The 26,393-nt window shown below is 38.1% G+C and overlaps 1 protein-coding gene across 3 annotated transcripts in view; it reads left to right on the top strand.

The window, feature by feature from the left end:
• LOC140506815 (claudin-34-like) overlaps positions 1 to 25,986 on the top strand; it is a 43,067-nt gene extending 17,081 nt beyond the window's left edge. Inside the window, exons 1-2 of one of the 3 annotated variants that reach the window (XM_072614400.1) lie at positions 16,906 to 17,575; positions 24,969 to 25,986. In XM_072614400.1, the coding sequence (XP_072470501.1) occupies positions 17,564 to 17,575; positions 24,969 to 25,694 (738 nt within the window). In that variant the 5' untranslated portion in view covers positions 16,906 to 17,563 and the 3' untranslated portion in view covers positions 25,695 to 25,986. Of the gene's footprint in view, positions 1 to 16,905; positions 17,576 to 18,067; positions 18,157 to 24,968 lie in introns of those variants that run through there. The other 2 variants (XM_072614401.1, XM_072614402.1) reach the window with 2 other exon arrangements.
• Positions 25,987 to 26,393: the final 407 nt, after the last annotated feature.

Here is a 26,393-nt window from a genome sequence, read left to right as displayed (position 1 = left end):
GAAGAAGATGCTGTTTGCATTCAGGGTAAAAACTGACATATAGATGTGTACATATTTGTGTCTAATGGTAGCCATCTCTAGGCTTTGGGTGGGGGACTGAAGGGGAAAAAAGAAAGTTACATGATAACTTTGTTATATATATGAAAGGAATCCTAACTTATACATCTACAATTTCATGTGTAATCCTCTGTTTTTCTATTTCACCTTTTATAGAAATTCTTTTTTTATTTCTCAAGTTCGAAAGAAAATAAATTTTAAAAACAAAACTAAAAATATATAGATTCAAAGATTGCAAATAATTTTTTGGAGTGACATAGTCTATTCCCCCGCAATCAAATTGATTCCTTTCCAAAGTCCCTTCCTGAAGTGAAAAAGAATAGTTACAAAAATAATCCTTTTTCCTGATAACATTATGGCCTATTCATATTTTTTTTAAAAAAATTGCGATTACATTGTAATGTATTATCTTTGAATTCTACTGAGACCAAAGATGGGAATATTCCAGTGATTAAGGAAAACACTGAGGGCTAAAGAGAGGTTTTTTTTAACTTTTCATAGTTTTAGAATTGATAATATATAGTCATTGAAGTAATTTGAGATTTCAACTAAAATTCAGGGAAACTATTAAAAATATTCACAAAACCTAGAGGAATTTTTCAAGATGACACTGTCAGAAATTGCCAGGAACTCCCCATGTAAATGAATCATACCTAATCACAATGAATTTTCAACTTAGGGATATTTATCAACAAGTATGCATTCACTGAAGCATCTAAAGGCTACTCTATTCCCTTATCAATAGTGATCATTCTAATAGCTGAAGTGAGACTAGCTGCTGCACTATCCTTTATCTAAACAGTGACTAAACCCAACTCTGTTGCAGCTCCTGTTTTGAACCTTCCATTTCCATAGAGAATGATTTTCAAGACTGCTCTGACTCTCTTGGCTTTGCTTCTCTTGACTTTTTATCCACAATAGATTAGCAATTAGTTTCTATTGGTTTTGTTTCTCTTTTGGCAAAGACATAGCTCTGCATCTGAGGAGGAACTGTCATAATGCAGTAATTCATCCACTCAGAAAGTCTTTAGAAACCTATTGTTTTACAGAATACTTTGACCTTCCTTAGTGCTCTAAATGATTTGGCAGTTCCCATTTGAAATCTTTATCCTGGTAGGTAAACCTGAGGTTTCCTCCATCAACAGGGTTAACCTACCAGATCAGGTAATAACAAGTAAGCAAATTATTGCTCAAGAATATTCAGGTGATCATCATGTATGGTGAGCTTTTACTTTACCTTATTCATTATAATTAGCTATGACTATAGTACAATAAAGAAGAATTGAGTGAATGCTGCTGTAAAGGGGACAAGAGTATAGAACATCCCTGCTATTCCATTTTTAAAGGTCTGAAACAACGGTTCTCTTTCTTTATATTAATCGGTTACAACATATTAAATATTGTCATTCTCCTTTCTAGAAATTAGTGATGGGCCCTTATTCACCACTGGACTGAGTTAATCACATCATTTTGGGGGTGAGTTCAGTTTTCTCACTGCAAAAATGAGGTGAGATCAGATGTTCCTTTTTTGACAATATTTACCACTCTAAAACACTATTGCTATTCTATTTCTTTAAAAAAAACTCATTCCATCATATGACAATTGTACTTGATATTAAAAACAAGCACATTTAATGTTTGGTGGTTTTTTGGACAGCAAACAATATATCATGGGCTATCATTCCATTTTCAACTTCTTTGAATTTCTAAAAACCCCAATTCATTTTGTTGTAATCCACAAATTAATATTTTTCACTTTAATTTATCAAAAATGCCCCCAACGATGGGCTTAATGAAAGGTTCTAAAAGGGAAACTTTTCTTGAGAAGAGATAGACTGACTTTCCCACAATCAAAAGGATTCTTTTTCTAAGGGTCTTACCAGTGTGGCGAGTTTTTCGGTGGTTTTTCTAAAATTGTATATTTGTGCTTTTCATATTTTATAATGAGGATTTATATGGAACAGTTTTTACTTCTTGTTCAAGGGAGGGTCCCATGTGCAAAATAGCACAAAGTAGCAAAGGAACCTCTAGTGACAGTGGTAGTAATTTTTTTTTCACTTTTTTTTAATATTTGATTTCGTCACATTGATGGAATGTTGAGATTCAACCATGTCAGTGAAATCTTCTTATCCGTAGTAAACTAATCTAGAAAACTTTTCAGAATGCCATACTTTGAGAAATCTCTCTTGTAAATTAATACCTCGCTATACCTCAGATTTAGGGATATTCAACAGGACCAATCCATTCAATGGAATATTCCTTGGCCACCTTCATTCTACACCAGTAGAACCTTTCCTTCCCATTCCCATAAGAGTTGTTGCTACAGTCTTTTCCTACATCTTTCCATTCCATCACCAAATTCCCAATCACTAAACCTACTCACAGCAGAGCTCCCATTTCCCTCTTCCTTTTTTCATAGGGACTTGGTGCCTCTACACTGAATAATTCTGTGAAGCTATAACACAGATTGAGGAGACTTTTGTTTGTTTTTCAGAGAAACTTATAATATTACAACAGTAGAATGTTAGCTATTGGAGGATAAAGGCTATACCTTCTTCATCTTTGCTTATTTAGCACCCCTGTGGGTAGAGTTGACATTTTATACATATGTACTGAATTAATGTTCATGCAATGGTGGAAATATCTGATTTACAAATATATGACAATACAGAGTTTTAGGTTTGGGGCCATTTTTACTTTGGGGATTTTCAATTCTTTTATTATGCACTTGAGTAGATGAAACATTCTTTTGTGGGTGGATAAGGGTTATAAGAATCTGTGTCTGCCTCAGTGTAAGGAGTTGACAGCTAGAAACTTGTCCACTGATTGATCTGATTGGCAACACATCAGAAACCTGGGGCCTTAGAAAATTGTCTGACATTTTCATTGTCCCTTAAAATGCTTTGTGTGTACCCATTTTTGAACTCTTTGTATTTATGGTTTACAGCCCCTGTCACACCTTTAGATGAAGACTACAGTCAGCCAACTTACATGAAAAGTTATATGAATGAGGAAGAAGCAACTTATCTATCTGGATGGTGAATCTCCACTTTTGCCTACAACTTTATTAGAATTAGCTTTCTACTGAGGACTGAGACCCTTTGACTAGGTCCTTTTAGAAAGTAGACAAAATTCTAATGAGAAGATAATCTCCAGAAAAATCTGTCTTTTAAATAATCTTTCCAGGTGTCATTACACAAGTAGCATTTCAAATTTAAATGGATACTGCTGCAAAGATGGCAGGGAAGTGTATCATCTGCACATTACTTTTATTAAAAGTCCTACTACATTCTTTGTTTATGTAATGTCATTATCAATAACTCTTTAGAACATGATTGTTCAGTGTAGAATTGTTTCAATAGTCTGCTACATTTACTGAGAAGGTACAAAAGCCATGGTAGTGACTGTAGTAATTGGGTTACAGTGTTACCTGGTAAGAAAGGCATATGAGACTATTTATGTTTAATTCTACTCCTTATTCAGCACCCAATTCAAGACTGAATTCACCAGAAAAAATACAACTCTATCTGAAAAATACTGTCGAACACCAATAACCATATGCTTTAGGGAAAGAAGTACTTATGAAATTCAAAATTTTGAATGATATTCATATTTTCAAGTCTAAAATGACCCACAAGTTACCATACTCAACAAAAATACTACCAAGAATAATATTTTATTTTTTTAGTTTGCTTTTGTTTCATTATATTTATTTGTTTTTAGTTTTCAACATTCATTTCCACAAAATTTTGAGTGCCAAACTTTCTCCCCATCTCTCCCCTCCCCCTAATCCATAACGCCTTGCATTCTGATTACCCCTTCACTCCATATGCCCTCCCTTCTATCACACTACTCCCATCCCTTATCCCCATCTTCTCTCTTTTCTTGTAGGGCAAGATAGATTTCTATACCCCATTAACTGTATTTCTTATTTCCCAGCTGCATGCAAAAACAGTTCTCAACGTTCATTCCTAATTCTTTGAATTCCAACTTCTCTCTCATTCTCCCTCCCCACCCATCCCCACTGGGAAGGCAAACAATTCAATATAGGCTATATCTTTGTAGTTTTGCAAAAATCTCCCATAATAAGTCATGTTGTGTAAGACTAACTATATTTCCCTCCATCCTGTCCTGCCCCCCATTTCTTCTATTCTCTCTTTTGATCTTGTCCCTCCCCAAAAGTGTTTACTTCTGCTTACTCCCTCCTCCCATTTGCCCTCCCTTATATCATTCCCCCCACCTCACTTGTCCCCTTCTCTCCTATTTTCCTGTAGTGTTAGATTTTCATACCAAATTGAGTGTGCATGTTATTCCCTCCGTAAGCCAAATGTCATGAGAGTAAGCTTCACTTTTTCCCTCCCACCTCCTCTGTTTTCTCCTCCACTGATAAAGCTTTTTGCCTCATAATTTGCCCCACTCCATTTCTCCCTTTCTCCTCCCAATATATTCCTCTCTTACCCCTTAATTTTATTTTTTTATATCATCCCTTCTTATTCAACTCACCCTGTGCTCCGTGTATGTGTATGTGTGTGTGTGTGTGTGTGTGTGTGTGTGTATAATCCCTCCAACTAGCCAAATACTGAGAAAAGTCTCAAGAGTTACAAATATTATCTTTCCATGTAGGGATGTAAATAGTTCAGCTTTAGAAAGTCTCATATATTTCTCTTTCCTGTTTACCTTTTCATACTTCTCTTGATCCTTGCATTTGAAAGTCAGATTTTCTATTCAGTTCTGGTGTTTTCATCAAGAATACTTGAAAGTCCTCTATTTCATTGAATGACCATTGTTTCCCCTGAAGTATTATACTCAGTTTTGTTGGGCAAGTGATTCTTGGTTTTAATCCTAGTTTCTTTGATTTCTGGAATACCATATCCCAAGCCCTTCAGTCCCTTAATGTAGAAGCTGCTAGATGTTTTGTTATTCAGATTGTTTCCACTAGCTGCTTGCAATATTTTCTCCTTTACCTGGGAACTCTGGAATTTGGCTACAATATTCTTAGGAGGTTTTCTTTTTGGATCTCTTTCAAGAAGTGATTGGTGGATTCTTTCAATACTTATTTTGCTGTCAGGTTATAGAATATCAGGGCAGTTTTCCTTGATTATTTCATGAAAGATGATGTCTAGGCTCTTTTTTGATCATGACTTTCAGGTAGTCCCGTAATTTTAAAATTGTCTCTCCTGGATCTGTTTTCCAGGTCAGTTGTTTTTCCAGTGAGATACTTCACATCATCTATTTTTTCATTCTTTTGGTTTTGTTTTGTTATTTCTTGGTTTCTCATAAAGCCATTAGCTTCCATCTGCTCCTTTCTAATTTTTAAAGAACTATTTTCTTTAGTGAGCTTTTGAACCTCTTTTTCCATTTGGCTAATCCTACTTTTTAAAGCATGTTTCTCTTCATTGGCTTTTTGGACCTCTTTTGCCAATTGAGTTAGCCTATTTTTCAAGGTGTTATTTTCTTCAGCATTTTTTGGGTCTCCTTTAGCAAGCAGATGACTCGCTTTTCATGATTTTCTTGCATCCCTCTCATTTCTCTTCACTATTTTTCCCCATCTCTCTTACTTGATTTTCAAAATCCTTTTTGAGCTCTTCCATGGCCTAAGAACATTTCATATTTATTTGGGAGGTTTTGGATGCAGAAGCCTTGAATTCTTCTGGTGCTATGCATTGCTCTTCTTCATCAGAAAGGATGGAAAAAAATGCCTGTTCACCAAGGAAGTAACCTTCTATAGTCTTATCCCCCCCTCCCCTTTTGGAGGCATTTTCCCAGCCAGTTACTTGACTTTTGAGTCCTTTGTCAAGAGGAGGGTATACTCTGGAGACTTGTAAATTCTCAATTCCTCCAAGGTGGCACAATCAAGGGAGAGGAGTTTACTACTATCCTGTCCTGCACACTGGACTTGGAGCAACCAAAAACTTTTCTGCCCAGAATCTATGAGTAGAATTCCCTCTCCACAACTGCCTCCAGCTCCACCATGCCAGGGCTCTGCCTCACCCCAGGGTCGCAGTCAGGGCTGAGATTCAGATCAGGTGCTCAATTCCCCCAGGAGCTTTAGGTGGAGGGCTCCAAAAATGAACACTGCTGCTGCAGTGGCTACTGCAGGTGGTCCAGACTGCATTCTCTTCTCCTGGGTGAAGGAGCTTTTTCGCTGACGTTTGAAGCTTTCTTTTGTGTTTGTGGGTTGAGCAATCTGGGAACTGCTGTGGCTGGTGGCTCCCTGAAGCCTATTCCTGGTCCTGTCCCTGCCATGCTGCATGGCCCATGCTGAGCTATGCTCTGCTCCTCACCCAGTGAGATAGACCTTTCCTGTTGGCCTTCCAGGCTGTCTTGGGCTGGACATCGACTTCACTCTGTCATTTTGTAGCTTCTGCTGCTCTAGAATTTGTTTAGAGTCATTTTTTGCAGGTATTTTATGGGTTTTGGGGGAGGAGCTTCTACAGGTCTGTCTTTCTACTCCACTATCTTGGCTCCTCCCCCTCAAGAATAGTATTTTTCAAGAAATACTTCTGTTTCCTTCAAAGAAAGTAATTTTCTGAGTTTGCTTTCTTTCAGTTGAGAAACTGAGAAAAGAAAAAAAGTATACAGAAAGCACTATGTTGGAAGGAAAGCTTCATTGTCCTATTCCTGTATTTGAGATGGCATTGATCCCCGTTCATTTCACTTGCCTTCAAGGAACCAATTCACAATTGTTCCTCTTCTAGTTCTTTTACTTCTTTTCTTACTCCTTTTAGGTTGATGACTTCATGAATCTACCAAGGATTCCATGCTTAAAAGATAATGAATACTTTCTCACCACAAGATACACTTTCAATAGTAGACAATCATCCCACACTGTTCTATCTTTCAACGTATGCTTGGAATCTATTTGAAGTTTGAAGATGTTTCTCACCATAATGACAATTTTTAATTGGAGAAATTAATGCCATCGAGCCATGCTAATGCGTTATTGTGTTTCAGGGATGTAGGAATAGCATGTAGGTTCCAACCAAGAATATTCCTCAAAAGGGAGTGACTTGGCAATAATTAGTGTAATTTTCAAGCCTGGTTATGATGTAGAATGAATGTTATCTAAGATTTTATATATGTGTGTATGCATGCATATATTTAGGTATACACATATATGTATATGTATACATATATGTGGATATGTGCATGTATGTTTGTATTTGTGTTCATTTGGAGGTGTACAGCAGTTGGCTGGTGCTATATATATGGGGGTTTAAGTGAACTATCATATATTCATTATTTATATGGTATTCCAGAATGTAATCATTTTCTTAATTTCTAGTAGTATATTTTATATCAGGCTGAATTTATACCTAAAGAGAAGACAAAAGGAATAAAAGAATATTGAATAAAATTTTAAAGGTAAACTTTTTTATTGTGATAGGGCTAATTTAATTGAGTATTTTTTTTTTGTTTAGAAAAACTGTGTCAGCTCTCCATTACCAGCATCTTTTGACTAAAGGAGAGTGGTACTTGGTAATTTGTGATGGTTAGGAATTCATTTTTTATAGCCCTTTTGGGCTATATAGGATTTATGATACTTAAAGTCATTTTACATCAACTTAGTTTTGATAAATTCCAGTTTTAAATGTTTGTATTTGCTTTAAGGTTGAATAAGAGAGATATCAGCCAGTTTAGAGTGTTCCAGTCAATTTACTTCGTTAGATTCTAGTGATTATCTTTTGAAAACCAGGGTAAATTTTAAGCTTTCAATAAAAAAGATGACTTTGTTAGGAGGAATGTTTAAGTAAAAAAGAGTTTTGTGTATGTGTTTAAATAAAGATCTTTAGTGTGGTTTTTAGAAGATCTGATAAATTTTATGTGTAAGCCTATTTATTGCAAGAATTTGATGGTACTGATAAACAATTAGGTTGAGATCTACTATGATTAGTGAGATCTATTGTTTGAGGAGAAAGCTTTTCTGGGTCCCTGAATATTCTTTTGGAGTTTCATTCTCAGGTTTGTTGTGTCCTTGAACTGACTTAAATTGAGGCCTTTAAGAAGAATTTTCAGCAGGTAGTTGCTCAATGGGAGTGACATCTGTGATCTAAGACTAATGAATATTCATCCCTGGGAATAAGCTTAGGAGTTTTCATGGGAAAACTAAGTCTTCTCAATCCATTTTCCCATACAAGAAATCTCTCCCCCTAGTTCCATATAATAGGCTACTGTATAGGACTTGAGGGCCAGTTTTAATGCTGTTATAACTGTCATTGCTTATAGCTCTCATAGCAAATTTCTGTTATCAGGCAGACAATCATTGGAAGTTTGTTATTGCAGTGCTGAATCTGTACCTCATTAGATAAATCCTGTCTATTAAAGCCTCCTAATAATTATTGTAATAAGTTACAAGTGGGGGACATCTTGCTGTCTTGATACGTATTTGTAGTCTTTCCAAGGCTTAAGCAAGAGTTCAGTTAGCGTTTGAACTTCTCATATGTATAAGATTCCATTCCTGGATTATTTCATTCTTTCAGAATGATGAGTAGAGTTAAGTAAAGATAAAGATGGTTGTGAAACAAAGATGTGAATCTATTAAGTTGTCAGGTTAAAGTCAAGAACTTCTTTTGTTTATGTTTTAAGGACATTTATGTACACTCAGTTATCCCAGTGGAGAGTGATAACTTGAGTTACTTGTGTCACCTTAACAGGAAATCTGATTTTACTTATGTCTATTACTTAATCTGTGATTAGAATATGTATGGAAATGAATGAAATGTTCCTATTGTTTAAAGGGATTCTGAGAGCAGTAGTGTATGTTTTAAGTCCATTTGAACATGACTAAGAACTGAGCATGTTTTTTGACAGAGTCTTTCCAATAAGCTACTCTCTGTAGACAATTTGGGAGTATTATAGTAGATCATCCTCAGAAGTTTTGCTGTTTGTTATTAAACATAATAAAGCAAATCATTTGTGTAATGATGAACTTAGGAATGACAAAGCAGCTACTTACTAGTTCTTATAGTACTAGTTCTGTCAAGATAAATTGTGAGTTTCATGATGAATCTCTTACTATTATGCACTTGAAGTTGTAGCCATTGTTACCAAGGATATGTGACCGTTGAGAGCTGAATTCAGGTTGAGAGAACAACTCTTGGCTTGGGCTGAAGTAGGATTCTCTTGACTTGATTTCCCCAATATGACATTTCCTCTTGATTGGAAATATCCCACCTGGCTTGAAGCCTGGCTCAGTACAACTGACTATGAAGGCGACTTTTGCCTGGAATTGAACTGAAGTTGTGGAAGCATTATTCCCTATGTCCCCTTTTGTAGTAAATGTCTATAGTCATATTAGGGGCTCAGTATAAATCTAACTAAATAGATCTGAAATACATATGAGTTACTATAGTGAGATGCAGGTACAAGATCTGAGCTATTTGGCCTAGAATTTTAGTCTAACTAGTTAAGTATTTAACCTTGTCAGCTATAACTATTTCTGTAGTTCCTGTGTAAGTTAAAGTTCTTTAATTTCTCACAGTGGTATGGAAATAATTAGGCAAATGAAGCAAAGACTTATGTAACCAGGTTATGATTCTTCTATATAGTGAGGTTAATATCATAACTGTCTCACTTCTATGTTAAGAAAAAGAATTGCAGCACAGTTCGTTGTCTCAAGAGAAGAATGACAAGAGAGGAATGATCTTGCAAATGCCTACTATTATTAGGGATTACTCGTTTGAACATGACTAGAAATCAAAAATTTTTATTATAAATAAATGTTTGGTTATATGGTTGGTTAAACTTAAAATTTAAAATCTCTGCTCTAAAAGATTCTAAATTTGGCTTTCTACTAGTAGAGACATAAGATTTGAGCTACATTTCATTATTTGACCTGGATACTGGCAAAGTAAATTTAAAATTGTGTTAAGACTAGTTTTGTAGGAGATTTTTAGCAGAGAAGATCTCTTCAAGTGACCTGAACCTGAGAAGAACTGCTCTGAGACCACACCCAAACCACAGAACAGTGTCAGATGTTTCCAGAGGAAGAGAATACTATATGGGATGAGACTTATGAAATGCACAATTCTCTTACTATTTGCTTTTCCCCTTCTGTGCCTTTTATCTTTTATCGATTTATAAAAACAAAACAAAACAAAACCTTAGATTTTTCTCCAAGCACCCATTGATCTTGTCTACTCATGAGCCCCAAAGTTAGAGACCCATTATGAAGTGTGTATCATGTCTCTCAAAAGAATCAAATGAAGAAATTAGAGAAATGATTATTTCTGTCTTATATTAATAGCCAATTCTTAAAATTGAAGAGACCCCAGCTTTTTTTTTGTATTCTGTTTCCTTGTCCAATCTCTCAAGGACTCAGCTGATGGAAGATAGGATTAACATTCCCCTTATTCTGGGTATTGCTCCTGTACCCAACTAACTCAGGCTTGGTTGGAGGACATAGACTGTCTACATTGCCCAAATCTGGGAGTGTTTTGTGTTTTGGGATAGTCTTTCCGTTCAATAATGCCATGATGTCATGCTCAGATCCTCATTGGAGTAAGCTCTCATCTCTTTGTAAAGTCTATCTCTCGATTATTGACCCACCATTTTTTTTATTGCCACCCTCAGGAACACTCCTCTTCCAAAGGGCATAGAAGTCATGAGCGTGCCTGACATTATTACCTTTGGCATTTCAGTATGCCACTGACCATTTGTTAAAAATGCTGCTATTATTAATAAAGTGATTCACTTATACAGAAATTATACACCTCAGACTTTTTAAATGCCACACTACTCCAATTTTATCCTTCAGATCTTTCCTTTTTTATTTTTTGAAAAAAATATTGATCCCTTTTGTTTTTTTCAACATCACAGTAATCTTCCTCAGTATCCCTTCTCGTCCCAAAGAATCATCCCATATAACAAATACTATTTTTAAAGATAAAAAGGAAAAAGAGGAAAAAAATCCAACTGATCAGTACATATATGTAGGTATGTGTGTATACACATGCATGTGTATATGTGTGTGTGTGTATATATATATATATGTATGTATATACGTAAATATCTCGGAGGGATTGGAACATGACATTCTATAAGGCAAAGGAGTTTGGACTACAACCAAAAATCAATTACCCAGCCAAACTGAGCATAATCTTTCAGGCAAGGAGATGAACATTCAATGAAATAAGGGGTTTCCAGACCTTCCTGATGTAAAGGGCAGAGTTCAGTGGGAAATTTGATCTTCAAAAAGAAGACTCAGGAGAGGCATAAAAAGGTAAACAAGAATAAAAGAAAAAAATTGCTATTCAATAAGGGCAAACTGTTTACATCTCTATATAGGAAAATGACCAGACTCAAGACTGGTAGGAGAGGAGCGAGCTCTAGCACGTCATTATCACATGGCTGCCAGGGGCGGGGCATCCCAGTCCACAGGCCAATGAAGCGGGACCACTTCCTGGTAGGCGGGGCAGAGTGAAGGGTGAGGAAGAGCCCCTCCCCCACCTGCCTAGTGCCACTGCTGCTTCAGTGAGAAATGTTCCTATGGCCTGGGCCACCTGTGTGCAGGGTTGTGACTACAGCTCCCAGTGTATCCACACCTGCTGCTTCATCACTTGCCTGTTGCTACAGGCCTTTGAGGCATAATAGTGAAATGATACACGTGATATCTTTTGATTCGTGCATAACTTGGATGTAAGTGAGGCAGGGTTGCATGAAGTCATCCCCCTCACTTACTCCTCCAGAGTCATCATAGTCCAGTGGCAGGACACAGTCAAGACAGCTGGTGATGTCTCAGGATGCAGTGGATAACCTTGGCGTCTTCGGTGTCTAGCCAAGCACTTCACATTGCCTACTTTATCTACCTTCATGGCCATTGGAACATATAGTTGTCATCCCCCATTCCACCAGAGAAAGTCTTCATATGCTTGGAGTAGACACCCCCCCAACTCACCAATGGGTGTGAGAGCCTTTGGTTACCCTCAATCTAGTTTGGCCCATCTGCCAAAACTGTTTATTGGGGTGTTAATGAAGAATTCTAGGGAAGGTGGCCTAGCTCTACCAGATTTCAAATTGTATTATAAAGGAGCAATCATAAAACCCACTTGGTATGGGCTAAGAAATAGAGGGGTAGGTCAGTGGAATAGGTTGTGTATAGAAGAAATAATAGTCAATAATTATACAAGTCTACTGTTTGGTAAACCTAGGAAGACCATTTTTGGAATAACAACTCACTGTTTGACAAAAACTCCTGGGAAAACTGGAAAATAGTGTGTTGGAACCTGAGCATAGAACCATGCCTGTCATTGTACACAAGAATAAATTTCAAATGGATACATGATCTAGGTATAACATTGATACTACAAACAAATTAGGGGAGCAAGGGATAGATAGTGTATTTGTCAGATTAATGGAGAATGGAGAAAGTTATGCCAAACAAAAGATAGAGAACATTATGAAATGCAAAGTGAATAATTTTGATTACATTAAATTGAAAAGTTTTTGCAGAAACAAACCCAGTGCAACCAAGATTAGGAGAGAAGGAGAAAACTGGGAACAAATTTTTGCAACTAGTATCTGTGATAAAGGCCTCTTTTCTAAAATATATAGAGAATTGAGTCAAATTTACAAGAATATAAGTCATTCTCCACTTGATAAATGGTCACAGGATATGAATAGTCAGTTTTCAAAGGAAGAAATTGAAGATATTTATAGTTCCATGAAAAAATGCTCTAAATCACAATTGATTAGAGAAGTACAAATCAATACAACTCTGAGGTACCACATCACACCTCTCAGATTGGCTAACATGACAAAACAAGAAGATGATAAATGTTGGTGAAACTGTGAGCTGATCTAACCATTCTGGAGAGCATTTTGGAACTATGCCCAAATACCCTTTGACCCAATAATATGACTTCTGGGACTGTATCACAAAGAAATCATAGAAATGGGACAATGTACAAAAATATTTATAGCAACTCTATTTGTGATGGTCAAAAACTGGAAATCAAAGGGATTCCCATCAATTGTGGAATGGCTGAACAAGGTGTGGTATATGAATATAATGGAATACTATTGTGCTATAAGAAATGATGAACAGGAAGAGTTCAGAGAGGCCTGCAAAGACTTACATGAACTGATGCTGAGAGAAAGGAGCAGAACTAGGATATCATTGTACACAGTAACAACCACAGTGTGTGGGGAATTTTTCTGGTAGACTTATCCCTTATCCCTTCACAGCAAAGCAAGGACCTAAAAATTCACAAAGGAATCTTGAGGCAAAATGTCTTCAACATCCAGAGAAAGAACTGTGAAATTGGAGCACAGAATGAAGCAGAATATTTTCCCTTGTATTATATTTTGTTTGTTTTGGCTTTTCTCAAAGTTTCTCCCATTCATTTTAATTCTTCTATGCAACATGACTAATATGAAAATGTGTTTAATAAGAATGTATGTTTAGAATCCATATGAGATTTGCATGCTATCTCAGGGAGGGATTGGGGAGAGTTAGGGAGAAAATCTAAGACTTATCAAAGTAATTGTAGAAAATTGAAAACAAATTATAATAAAAATTTTTTTTAAAAATAAAATACTTTTTATTCAAGAAAGTAACATTCTATAGTCTCACTTATTTCCCCATTTTTGGATACTTTCTCAACCAATTACTTCACTTCTGAACTCTCTGTTAAATGGAGTGTATACTATCCCATGTTTCAGGGGTTTGTGCAGCTGTTTAAAAAGTTATCTCTAGGGACCTAAAAGTTCTTAGTTCCTCCAAAGTGGTACAAAGTGGTAATCCTTTGATTACAAAGGAAAGGTGTTTACTCCTCTCCTCCCTTGTGCTCTTGTCTGTGAGGAAACACAAGCTCTCTTCTCTGCCCTAGAACTGTGAGTAGGTTTTCCTCTCCATAGCTGCCACCGGTTCTGCAACACCATCGCTCCTCCTCACCCCATTACAGCCATTCAAGACTGAGACCCAGATCAGATCACTCAATTCCCCCACCGTCTATAGGCCAAGAATTACAGAAGCACTCTCTGGTGTAGCACTGGCTGCCACTGCCCTGGGCTTGAGGCTGGGACTGGGCTGCAACAAGTACCCCTCTAACCCAGGTGAAATATCTTTCATACTGACCTTTGAAGCTGTCTTTGGCATTTGTGAGTTGAGCAGTCTGAAAACTGCAGCAGCTGCCAGTAATTCAGTGTCCTGAAGACTGCTCCAGTCCTGTCTGTGTTGGAGGAGCCCACACTGGGCTGTGCTCTGCTCTAAGTCCAGTTCAATAGACCCTTGCTGTCAGTCTTCCAGATTATCTTGGGTTGGAAATCTGTTTCACTCTGTAATTTCGTGACTTCTGATGCTCTAGAATATAGTTACACATTTTTTACAGGCATTTCACAAGTATTTTGAGGGGCTTGGGAGGGAGCTCAAGCAAGTCCCTCCTTGTACTCCACCATCTTTGCTCCACCTCAAAGCATCTTTTTGTGAGACTTTACCAGGATTTCGAGGATTCACTACAGTTTTAAGGGCATGATCAGGTTTCACCAGATGTGACATAATTCATGATATGAAGGTGTAACTGAGTCCTACGAAGCCGTACCAAGGGCTTAGAGTACAGGTTGGATAATGGATTGTATCTATTGTCCAAGAAACATTTAAACTAAGTTTAGAATAATTGGACTAAAAGAGAAAGCCCTTTTTCTTAGTCCCCTGAAACTTTTATGAAGACCATGTGTTGAGGCATAAATGGATTGCGGTATGCATCAGTGGAGAGTGTACTCACATTACTCAAATCAAGGCATATTTTATGGTATTGTGGCATGATATTTATAAAATCATAAAATTATCGATTTCAAGCAGGAACCAACCCTGGAGACCCTTGAGTTCAACTCCCTCATTTAAAGATTAAGGAACTGAGGGAAAGAGTTTTCCTGACATACCCAAATTCACACAACTAGTAAATCAGATTGAAATCCAGGTCTTCAGGACTCCATGTCCAGCGCTCTATACATTTTGCCACCCTTGTCTCTGTCTCTTTTTAGGATCTAAGCAATACTTGCTTTAAAAAAAAGCTTTTACCAGCATATTCTCTTAAACATCAAATAAAATAATATTTTAAAGTACTTAGCACAGTTCCTGGTACATAATCAGGCTTGAAAAAAAAATGCTTCTTTCTTTTCCTTTGTCTTGATGAGACCCGGATTTCCAAATATCTCTCTTCTCTTTGTCTCCTGCAGAGAATTATCCTTTTCATCAGAGAATGAAGAAGGGAAAAAAGTAGTTGAGCAATGTCAATTTACATCTCAGTGGAATCTGACACCATATGTAGCATAGTATTTCTGGAAATAATTCTTTCCCTTTGACCCATCGATGGTTCAGCTGTTTCTGAAAAAGGTAGTTCATTCATGACACTAGGTGGTACAGTGCATAGAACACTGAGCCTGGATTTAAGAAAGCCTCAGTTCCTTCCTATTGGACATCAGCCACTACTTGTAAAAGTGTCTAGCACAGTGTTTGGCACATAGTATCTACAATCTAAATATTAGTAATTATGTATTGTTTTTCAACTTTCCAGGAGAAGTAGAGAAAACTATTTTTCAGACAAAAGTGTGCATTTTATGGCTTTCTTTTCAGGAGGGTTGTAAAAAGTTGTTTAGGGATAGAGCTCATTTTACCAGCATGCAGTATCCTTAGAAGCATAAGAAGTCAGGTGGAAGGCATGGACAGAGATACAACATCTTTCAGGCATCAGAGCCCCACTGACCCTTCCCTCGTTTGAATTTAGTGCTTTGCCTGCCCATGAGAGGATTCACAGTATGTCCTCTCTGAGCAAACTTGTCTGTGGGTTCACATTCTATTTGCATATGGGAGATATTTGGGAGGCGTGGTTGTTTGTGTGAGGGGTCTGGATCTGTATATTTTTTAATTTCCATTTTATTTGGCTCCTCCCAAAAGCAGAAGCCTCAACTTCAAAGACTAGTAAGTTCCCAATACAAAAGGTCAGTTAGTAGGGAGGCAGCAGTCACTTCCCTGGCAGGTATGCTGCCCTGTCTTCTCTGATCTCTGGGCTCCCTTTGGGTCCTAACATACCCTGGTACTAGGAGGAATTTTCCCTTATCTTCCTTTGTGTTCCCTGTTCTAGCGGAGATAGTCAGTCCCTGACACTTCCTGAACAGCTACTATGGTCCAGACCTGACCAGGGCAGGGAACTTTTGACCTCAAGGCCACCTCTGAACTTCCAAATCCTCAAGTGTGGTCTTCTGTCTTAATCCAAAATTCAGAGAACAAATTTTCTTAATCAAAGGATTTATTTGGTGAAACTTGGACTCTGTCAAAAGGCCCCACTAGGGGCTCTAGGAGGACAAAGGTGGCCTCCAGGCTGCAGGTTCCTCACCCCTCCTTCACATACTGTGTTAAGTGCTCAGCCTAAGGATGGTACAAACCCCAGAGTCAAAGAGCATAAAACTGAATGGTAGGAATGAAGTATCCGTAACTCAAAGCAGCAACCATAGAGACACATTAGTATCAAACATGTGATACCTGAGGCATACTTAGTCTTCTTGCACACTCTTATCTGTAATTTTTGGAGCTATATACTATTGCTTATACTGGATGACTTAACTTCTGTTCTCACATTTTTCTTAATGGTCATCCTTAGGGTTGGGGAAAGAAAATTCTAACGTTAAATGTCCCTTTCTGTCATGTCTTTTTCACTTCCCATTCTGATGTCTATTTCTCTTTGCTTTGGATTTATTTCATAGCAGTTTTCAATGGTGGGGTCATGTAACTGAGTCAAACGCAGCAAGGAAATTCCTTCTATTTCTCTGATAATTGTTAGGATGATTTGAACTTTCTGATTTTTTCTTCTACTATCTGGAATTCTCAGAGTGTGGAAAGAAATCCCCAATGATTACCTGTGTTTTGTGTAGTTTTGCTTTTTTTCTGGCCTAGCTTCTTATTAAATACCTAATGCCCTATATGACCAATACAATATTCACAGCACTGGTGGTGACTATGAATATGCCATTGTAGTTCTCTACCACCAAGTATAAAAGACTCTCCATGTAGAAGGCAGAAGAAAAACATTTATTTAAACATCAGAAAGCCAAATCCCAGAACCAGAAAGCAAAATCCATCCATCATGGTGACCAAGAAGTTAATAAACGTGATCACAGCAGGAGGCAAAGCCATTCTCAAACCTTCCCTCTCTCTGCCAGAGCCTTCTCACTCTCAACTGTCACACTGTGTCAGTTGGCCTGAGTTCTATCCCCTCTGACCTCACCCCACTCACTCACTTCCTCCCAAGTTCCACTCCACCCTTCCTGTTCTGCCTCTTCAGCAAACTCTGCCCACCACATGTGACTCAGGTTTCCAGGTGATTTAAGCAGATCATACAGGCCTATTAATTAATGAGGAAGATCGTTCTATTTAAATTACACCCCCTTAGGACATTTATCTTCAAGAGAGAAACAGAACCTGTTGACTAATTAGGGCCACCAATTCTTTTACCTCCTGTTGTACTTCTATCTGAGTATTATTCCGGGGTCATATCTTGTGCACGGAAAGATGTCCTATGGGGTAAGTAGAAGCGTATAGAAGTAAATGCTCATGTTTTCCTGTCACGAGTCCATATTGTTTTTTACCAGTCGTCTCACGTGTTGCTATGAAACAATGATCTAATGTAAAGTCTTGTTCCCTCAGAAACCGGATTTTGAAATCCATGTTCACTTGGAAGACAGACTGTGCATTGACCCCAGTGTAGATATAGTGACTCTTTTCATTTCCTTTCAAGTGCACAATGGCTTTCATTGGAAGTAACTGAAAAAATGAGAAAAATGTAGATTTTTGAAATAAAATCTTCATGAAAAAGAAAGGAAGTGGTGAGAAAATGGTCACTTACCTTCAAGATGGACAACTCGGGGGGGGGGGGGTCACCTCATATAATGATTTTTTCATTGAATAACCTTCCCAACTGCCAATGCAATATGTTGCTTACATCACAAAGCCAATGTATTCCTTGGTCTCCATGGTTACAGAAGTGGCCCCAGTTCTCAACTGGAGAGCATTGAAACAGGACCTGTGATGGTTGGTGCATTTGTTAGCTTTGTAAAGAGACATTTTGTTCTACTATTCTTGTAAAAATATTTCTGGAATTTTAGGTAAGTGCTGGTTTCATTCATTTTCTACCCAGAGCATAGACTCAATTCAGATCAGTATTTCTAGAATTTAAATGATGAACCTTCCCATCCTACACCCAACCTTAATTCTGACTCATTAATGTCTGAGGGCACCTCCTCATTGCAGGCACCTAAGCTCACAAGCCAGAGGTCATCCTCCACATCTCCTTCTTTCAAACCCACACATATCCTTCACAGGACAACAAAGGCTATCCATTTTTACAACCCACAAATCCATGCTATTTGTGCTCTCATTTTTCTCCCCAGCCATAGCAATAGCCCATGTACAGGCCTTCATTGCCTCCACCATGGACTAGATAATACCCTGCTGAGTAGTCCACCTGTCCCAACCATTTCCCTACTGTTCCAGTCACCTGGAGTAAGAGTAATGCATCCTCGAATGCAAAACACATCCAGTCCAGCTCACTTCTCTGACCCAAGACAACTAACTGGCTTCCTCAAAGGACTGGGACAACTTTTCCAAACATTGTTTTGGTATTTAAAGTCCCCATCATCAATTTCTTGTCCAGTAACACCATACTGTGAGGCACTGACAAATCTTATCAGGCCAGCAAGTCATTTTCCACTGAGATCTTGTAAATTCAGAGATAGAAAGGTCCTCAGAGGACCTCCAGTTCATTCTTTTCTCTCTTTATCCAAATAGTATCCTGAGGCTCAGGAAAGTTCAGAAATTTACCTTAGGTCACACAGTCTCCATCACTGTTTCCCAGGCTTCCAAAATATGTCTGCATTTCATTCAGATCAGCACTTAAAAGGTAAAGGGCTGTGCTGTTCCTTCATTTGGGGGGAAATGCTAGATAGTCCAGGATTCATGACATGTTTCAAAGTTTGAGAACGTGAACATGAGTGAAAAAGTTTTGCGGTGTGGTGGTTTTGTTTTGTTTTATGGTACTGTTTCGATGAAGTACATACCCAAAATTTGGAGTTGCTCACACACCTATGCTCTCTCACACAGAAAAGGAAAAGTTTACTATTCTAGTGGGGATAGTCAGACCTAGGACACTTCCTAAACAACTACTATGGTCTAGACCATATGTGGGAAACATTTGGCCTCAAGGCCGCCTGTGGCTTTCCAAATTCTCAAGTCTGGTCTTCTGACAAAATCCAAGCTTCAGAGAACAAATCTCCTGTTTCAAAGTATTTATTTGGTAAAACTTGGTTTCATTCAAAAGGCTGCACTCCTGACTCTAGCAGGACAAAGGTAGCCTCCAGCCTGCAGGTTCCTCACCCCTGGTCCAGACATTGTGCTAAGTGCTCAGCATAAGAATGGGACAAATCACAGAGCCAAAGAGCTTCAAATTGAATGGCAGGAATGAAGAACCCTTAACTCAAACAGCAATGATGGAGACACATTAATTTCAAACATGCCATACCAGAGGCATTATCAGTATTCTTGCACACTCTCATTTGTCATTCTTGAGAATGATGTTCATACCATGATCTAATAGTGGATGACTTACCTTCTCTCCTCACTTTTTTCTTAATGTTCACCTTCGAGTTTGGGGAAAGGAATTTCTAACATTAACAGTCCCTTTCTGTCATATCTTTTTCCTTTCGCATTGTGATGTCTATTTCTCTTTGCGTGGATTCATTTTGTTGCAATTTTCAATGTTGGGACAATCTGAGTCAAACATAGTAAGAGAATTCCTTCTATTTCTCTTAGAATTACTAGAATGATTTGACCCTTCTGATTTTTTCTTTGACAATCTGGATTTCCCAGAGGGTGGAAGGAAATCTTGGATGATTTCCTGTGTTTTGTGTTGTTTTGCTCTCTTGCGCATCTTCTTACTAAAATACCTAATCCCCTTAGGTCATTTATCCTCAAGAGAAAAACAGAACCTGTTTTTTAATTAGGGTCACAGATTCTTTGACCTCCCTGTTATTCTTCTACCTGATTACTATTCCGGGATCATATCTTGTGCTCAGAAAGATATCCTAAGGGGTAAGTAGAAGTGATAGGTCATGTTTTTCCAGCATGCGTCCATGTTATTGTTTTTGGTTTTGTTTTTTTTTGTACCAATCATCTCATGTGTTACTATGAACCAATGATCTAATGTAAAGCCTCATTCCCTAGAAACCATCTGAGAGGATTTTGAAATTCATGTGCACTTGGAAGACAGATGGTGCATTGGCCCCAGTCTAGATATAGGCACCCTTTTCATTTCTTTCCAAATGTACAATGGCTTTCATTTTAAACAACTGAAAAAAAATGAGAAAAATGTAGATTTTGAAATTAAATCCTCATGGAAAAGAAATGGTGAGAAAATGGTCACCACCTTCAACTAGCAGGGAGGGGGGGTCACCTCATATAATGATTTCTTCATTGAGCAACCCTTCGAACCACCAATGCCATGTGTTGCTTACATCCAAAAGCCAATATTTTTCTTTGTCTCCATGGTTACAGAAGTGAGCCCAGTTCTCCAATGGAGAGCATTGGGACAAGACCTCTGATGGTTGGTGGTCTTAGCTTTGATATTCTGTTCAACTGTTCTTATAGAAATATTTCTGGAATTTTATATAAGTTCTGGATTCACTTATTTTCTGCCCAGAGTACAGACTTACTCAGCTCACTATTTCTAGAACTGAACTGATGAGCCTTCTCCTCTTACACCCAACCTTAATTCTGACTCGCATTAATGGCTAAGGACACCAACCCATCCCATGCATCCAAGCTCAGAACCCAGAGGTCATCCTCCACATCTCCTTTCTAACCCACACATATCATTCATGGGCCAGCAAAGGTTGACAAGTTATACCACCCACAAATCCAGGTTATTTGGCCTCTCATTTTTTCTCCTCTACCATAGAAATAGCCTATGTCCAAGCTTTCATTGAATCCACCATGGACTCGGACAGTAACCAACTGAGTGGTCCACCTGTCCTCAACATCTCCCTACTATTCCAGTCACCTGGAGTAAGAGTCACCTTCCTTAAGTCCAGTCTATTCCACTCCTCTCACCCAAGCCAACTGGCTTCCTCAAAGGACTGGGACAACTTTTGTGGACACTTCCTAAACAACTACTATGATCCAGACCATGTGTGGGGAACTTTCCCCATCGTCAATTCCCCATCATCACACCACACTGTGAGTCACTGACAAATCTTTCCAGGCCAGTGAGTCATTTTCCACTGAGCTCTTATAAATTTAGAGTTAGAAAGGTCCTCAGAGGACCTCCAGATCAACTTTCTCTCTTTCTCCAATAGTATCCTGAAGCTCAGGAATGTTCAGAAACTTGTCTTAGGTCACACAATCTCCACTGCTGCTTTCCAGGATTCTCAAATATGGCTGCATTTCATTCAGAATAGAACTCTGGTAAAGGACTGTGTTCTTTCTTCATTTGGGGGAAATGCTGGCTAGTCCAGGATTATGCTACAACAGCCTACTAAGTGGTCTACCTGTACATTACTCTGTTCTCCCTGATGCAGATAACTGGTCTTCTCTCTTTTCTTCACTCAAGGCATTCCATCTCCCATTTCTTTGCCTTCATATTGACTACTCCCCCATTCCCAGAATATGCTGGCTCATTACCTATCTTTCTTCAAGATATAGCTCCCATATCACCTTTAGTAGTAAGACTTTATTAATTACCTCAATTGCTAGTGACATTTCCTCCACCACCCCTGCCATTCCTCAACAACCTTGAGTTATAAAGTTGTTTTTCAGTTGAGTCAGACTCTTTATGACCATATTTTTTCATCTTCTTGGCAAGGATACTCGAGTGCTTCGCCATTTCCTTTTCTAGCTCATTTTACAGATGTTAAAATGGAGGCAAACAAGAGTAAGTGACTTTGCCCAGAGTCACAGAGCTAGTAAATGTCTGAGGTCACATTTGAACTCAGGTCTGACTCCAGGCCTGGTGCTCTATCCACTGACTCACTTAGATGTGCCTTAATCAAAATACCTTGTATTTATTTATTCTATACATATTCTTTTCCCATCAAAATGTTAGTCCCTTGTAGATAGAAATTGTTTCATTCTTTGCATTTGTATCCCTAGTGGCTATTACAGTGCTGCTTAATAAATGTCACCTGTCTCCCAAGGAAGTCCAATTCACTTCATAGCAGGCACTCAATAAAGTGTTGTTGTCTGATGGATTGAGAATGGGCAAAATATGGAAGAATCTGTAGATCATTAGGTTGAGGGAACCTGAAATAAAACAAACAGACACTGAGTCTTATCTATATATAAGTTAATGTGTCTTGAGCTAATTTGGCCACAGATTGCTTTGAGGTTTGAAATATATTGAAGAAAGTGGCATGGCATAAGTGGGAAAAGTTTGCCATGTAGAGTGTTTGCCATGTTCAGAGTAAGCTCTGCCACTTATGGCCCATATAGCAACAGCCAAATCACTTCATCTCTCAATCTCATGTGAACCATCAAGGTTCCAAAACAGACCTTTTAGTTGGGACATTCAGTTATAAAGTGTGTGCCTGAGAAATTGACGGTTGACTGCTATTCATACTTGAGTCTCCAGTGAATGGAAAACCACTTGTATTACTTAGAAGACTCTACTTAAATGTACTATATTTAAGTGAAAATGAGTTCCCTTGCTTTACAAAGAACCAAGAAGTTAAACTCTCGAAATATTTTAATTAAAGGGAATGAAAATATTTTGTATTTTAATGACTTTAGTCTGTGACCCTTATAGACATCTTCTAGTTTGAAACTATTTTTAGCTGTATTTGAAATTTTATGGAGATGAGTGGTCATAGTGGTGTCATAAGGCACGGTATGTATGAGAGGGAATAATAACTGAGTCTTATGTAGCTCTTTGATTATTTTAATCATATTCCCCTTGCTCCAGGAAAGTATTTCAACTCATATTTTACTGAAAACCAAAACAATACCCCAAACTGTGCCCATCCATTGCAAGCTCCACCATCTCATGAATTCTATACTTCAAATCACCCTGGTGTTATTCCCGTCCTGTCTTCCTTTGCTCTGGTTTCAGAAGAAGAGATATCACTTCTCCTTGATGATGCATTTGATTTTACTTCCTCTCATCTCCTCCAGCAACCTGCCTCTTCAAACATCCTTCACCTCCCTAATTTTCAACCTCTTCTTTCTTCATTGACTCCTTTGCTTTACTTGATCCTGCTGGCTCCTGACTCAGGGATTCCTAACCTGAAGTCCATGGACTTTAAAAAAAAAACCTTTATAATTGAATTTTAGTAATAAACCAATTATATTGAGTATGAAATATAAAATGATACATGTTATTTAAAATATTTTACTTGTAAAAAAATTCCATTTTGCAAGTCAGTGTATTTTATGTTATGCATGTAAAGACATTACTCTGAGGAGTCACTAGACTGAGAAAAGGGTGCATGACACACATACACATGCACACACAAAAGTCTTTTAAGATCCCCTCTTTGAGACATCATCTTCTATGTCTCTTCCCTCTCCTAGCAAAACTCCTAGAAAAGGGCTGTCTATACTTATTGTCTTCAAATCCTTATTTTCCACTCTTCTTACCTGTTACAATCTGACTTCTATCTCTACCACTTGATAGAAACTATTTTGTTAAGGTCACTGTGGAAATCTGTAATCCTGTGGCCTTTCTTCAGCCTTTGACACCTCCTCTGCCCCCCACCCCCGCCTATAGTTTCTGTATGGGTTCCCTCTTTATTTCCACTTCTAACCCCCAGATCCCTTCAAGGATACACTCAGTCTCTGCTTCCAGGGGCATTTCCTATTTTTCTCAATTGTTGGTGCCCCTCCCCCATCACACTGTATTTATATTTCTTAAAGCCTACATTTATATGGTCTACCTCCTCATTAGAATATATGCTCCTTGAGGGTAGGAGCCATCTCCTTTATGTATTTGTAATTCCAACATCTAGTACAATTTCCAGCACCTAGTAGGTGCTTAATGAATGTGTACAGATTAATTGATCATAGAAAGGATCATATACAATCACAGATCTAGAGATAGAAGACAACCTTAGAAACCATCTGTTCCAAACCTCTCTTTTTATAAATGAAGAAAATGATTCCCAAAAAGATTACTTATCTTGTTCAAGGTACATGTGTCAAAAGTGTGAAAAATGTAATTTAAACTGGCTTCCTCCAACACCAGATCCAGTGTTTCTTTAAACAGTACTTTGAAGTAAGGAACAAGGTGACTCTTGGATAGAGTGCAAGCATGGAGTCAGGAAGACTCATCTTCATGAGTTCAAATCCAGCCTCAGACACCTCAGCTGTGTGACCCTGGGCAAGTCACTTAACTGTTAGTCTCAGTTTCCTCATGTATAAAATGGGCTGGAAAAGGAAATGGCAAACCATTCCAGTATCCTTACCAAGAAAACCAAAATGTGGCCATGAAGAGTCAGACATGACTGAAAAAATGACTGAACTGCAACAATGTATGGGTATCCTTGTCCATGTTTCATGGATAAGATGCAAAAAAAACCTATGCTCAGACAACTGAATTGACTTGCACAGAATCAAAGAGTTAATAAGTGTTAAGTGCTCGAGGCAGAATTTGAACCCACATTTCTCCTGTCCACACAATCAAAACTTGTTATACACAGGATTCCTTACCCATCTAATGCCACATTGAAGGATGCTCCTGCCCCCTTCCTAGATGAGACTGAAGTAGTTAAAACAATAACAACCACTTATCCATTCTTACCCTCCTTCTAGGGATTATTAGTACCTCATTTAAAAATGCTTGGCCCCACCCAAACTATTCACTGCCACATCACTTTTCTTTCTAAGCCACTATGAATATGTATGTTGTACAACAGTCACCTATGTTTGTTTCCAGGGCAGCAATAAATACCAGATATTTCCTGAGACGACCCAGGCCATGAGCTCCGAACTCAATAGAGGTAACCTTCACTTTTCGTTCTTCGCCATAGCCACTATTGGCTGGATCCTCGCCTTAGCTTCCATGGGACAAGTGGACTGGAGAGTGTGGCATGTGGACAATATGACTCCTGTCATCTCCTCTGGCATCGTTTGGGTGGGGATATGGAAAGTATGCTTTCACAGCACCACCCTGCATTCTGCTCAAGGCACATCTGGAAAGATTTGCCACACTTATGGCAGGCACAACTCTTTTCTCCCCCCGGATTTTCGGGCTGTTGAGAAAATCTTTCTGCTTGCTTGCATTCTGGGGGTCATAGGAAAAGTCTGCAGTATAATTGCCCTGAGAAACTTTTACATGGGAGTTGGTCGTAAACCAATAATCTGCAATCCATTCACTATGGCAGGATTTTCATTTTTATCTGCTGGGATCTGCGTCTTAATTTGTGTAATCTGGAATTTTCACTCAGTCTCTCAAAAGAAGACTATAAACTTCCCTGCAACTTTCTATATTCCTCCCAGTCCAAATACACAGGAAAGTGGGAGTGCGGTTGTTGTGGCAATTATATCTGCCATCTTGATGATGCTAAGTGGGGTTTTTTTCCTGTCTTATAAATTTCACATGGATAGCCAAGTCCATCCCATGATCACAGTTGAGGAATGGGCATCAGAATCTGACTTATGAAACTCCTGTTTTGGCTCTGCAAATATTTGTAGAAGATGAACACTATACAAGGATGGGATGCTGACATGTAAAAAAATTTACCTAGAAACATTGCTAAGTATTCAAAGACTCTTGGCTGAGGCAAAAGTGTTTTTTGTATAAAGTTGTAGACTCTTTTATTATTTTCTGTACTGAGTTCTATTGATCTATTGCGAAGTTGTAGACTCTTATTTTCTGTACAGAATTTTATTGATTAAAGGACACTTTTGTCAAAAAAAAAAAAACCCAACAAATTGATCACAGCAGCAGAAAATTGTTTTGACTGGTACTCTGTTTTACTCTGCTTTAAGAATCCAAACTATAAACCAGATAGGCAAAATAGGACGTTCATTTTACAAATATCACATTTAAATTTTACTTAGATCACTTTAACTAGGCTTGTTTCCTCACTTACAGCAGAAATGTGTTCACTGGTTAAAAACCTAATTCATGGTCTCATTCCATGAAGCACTTCAACCAATCATTGCTGATGCTAAATTAATTGCTAAAGGGGAACTCTCTCCTAAGCACATTGGTTGTGCTTTTTCTTATCCAGAAGAATGGTCTTGGGTACACACCAAAGTACTGTTGGTGGAGCTATGAACTGGCCCGACTATTCTGGAAATCAATTTATGATTATTTGAGAAAAGTATTACATTGTTCATACTCTTTGAGCTCACT

The sequence above is a fragment of the Notamacropus eugenii genome, chromosome 5 (assembly GCF_028372415.1).
Source record: "Notamacropus eugenii isolate mMacEug1 chromosome 5, mMacEug1.pri_v2, whole genome shotgun sequence".
In the NCBI taxonomy this organism is placed as follows: domain Eukaryota; kingdom Metazoa; phylum Chordata; class Mammalia; order Diprotodontia; family Macropodidae; genus Notamacropus; species Notamacropus eugenii.
Note: the sequence above shows the minus strand (reverse complement) of the source record. Positions and strands in the feature narration are given on the sequence as shown.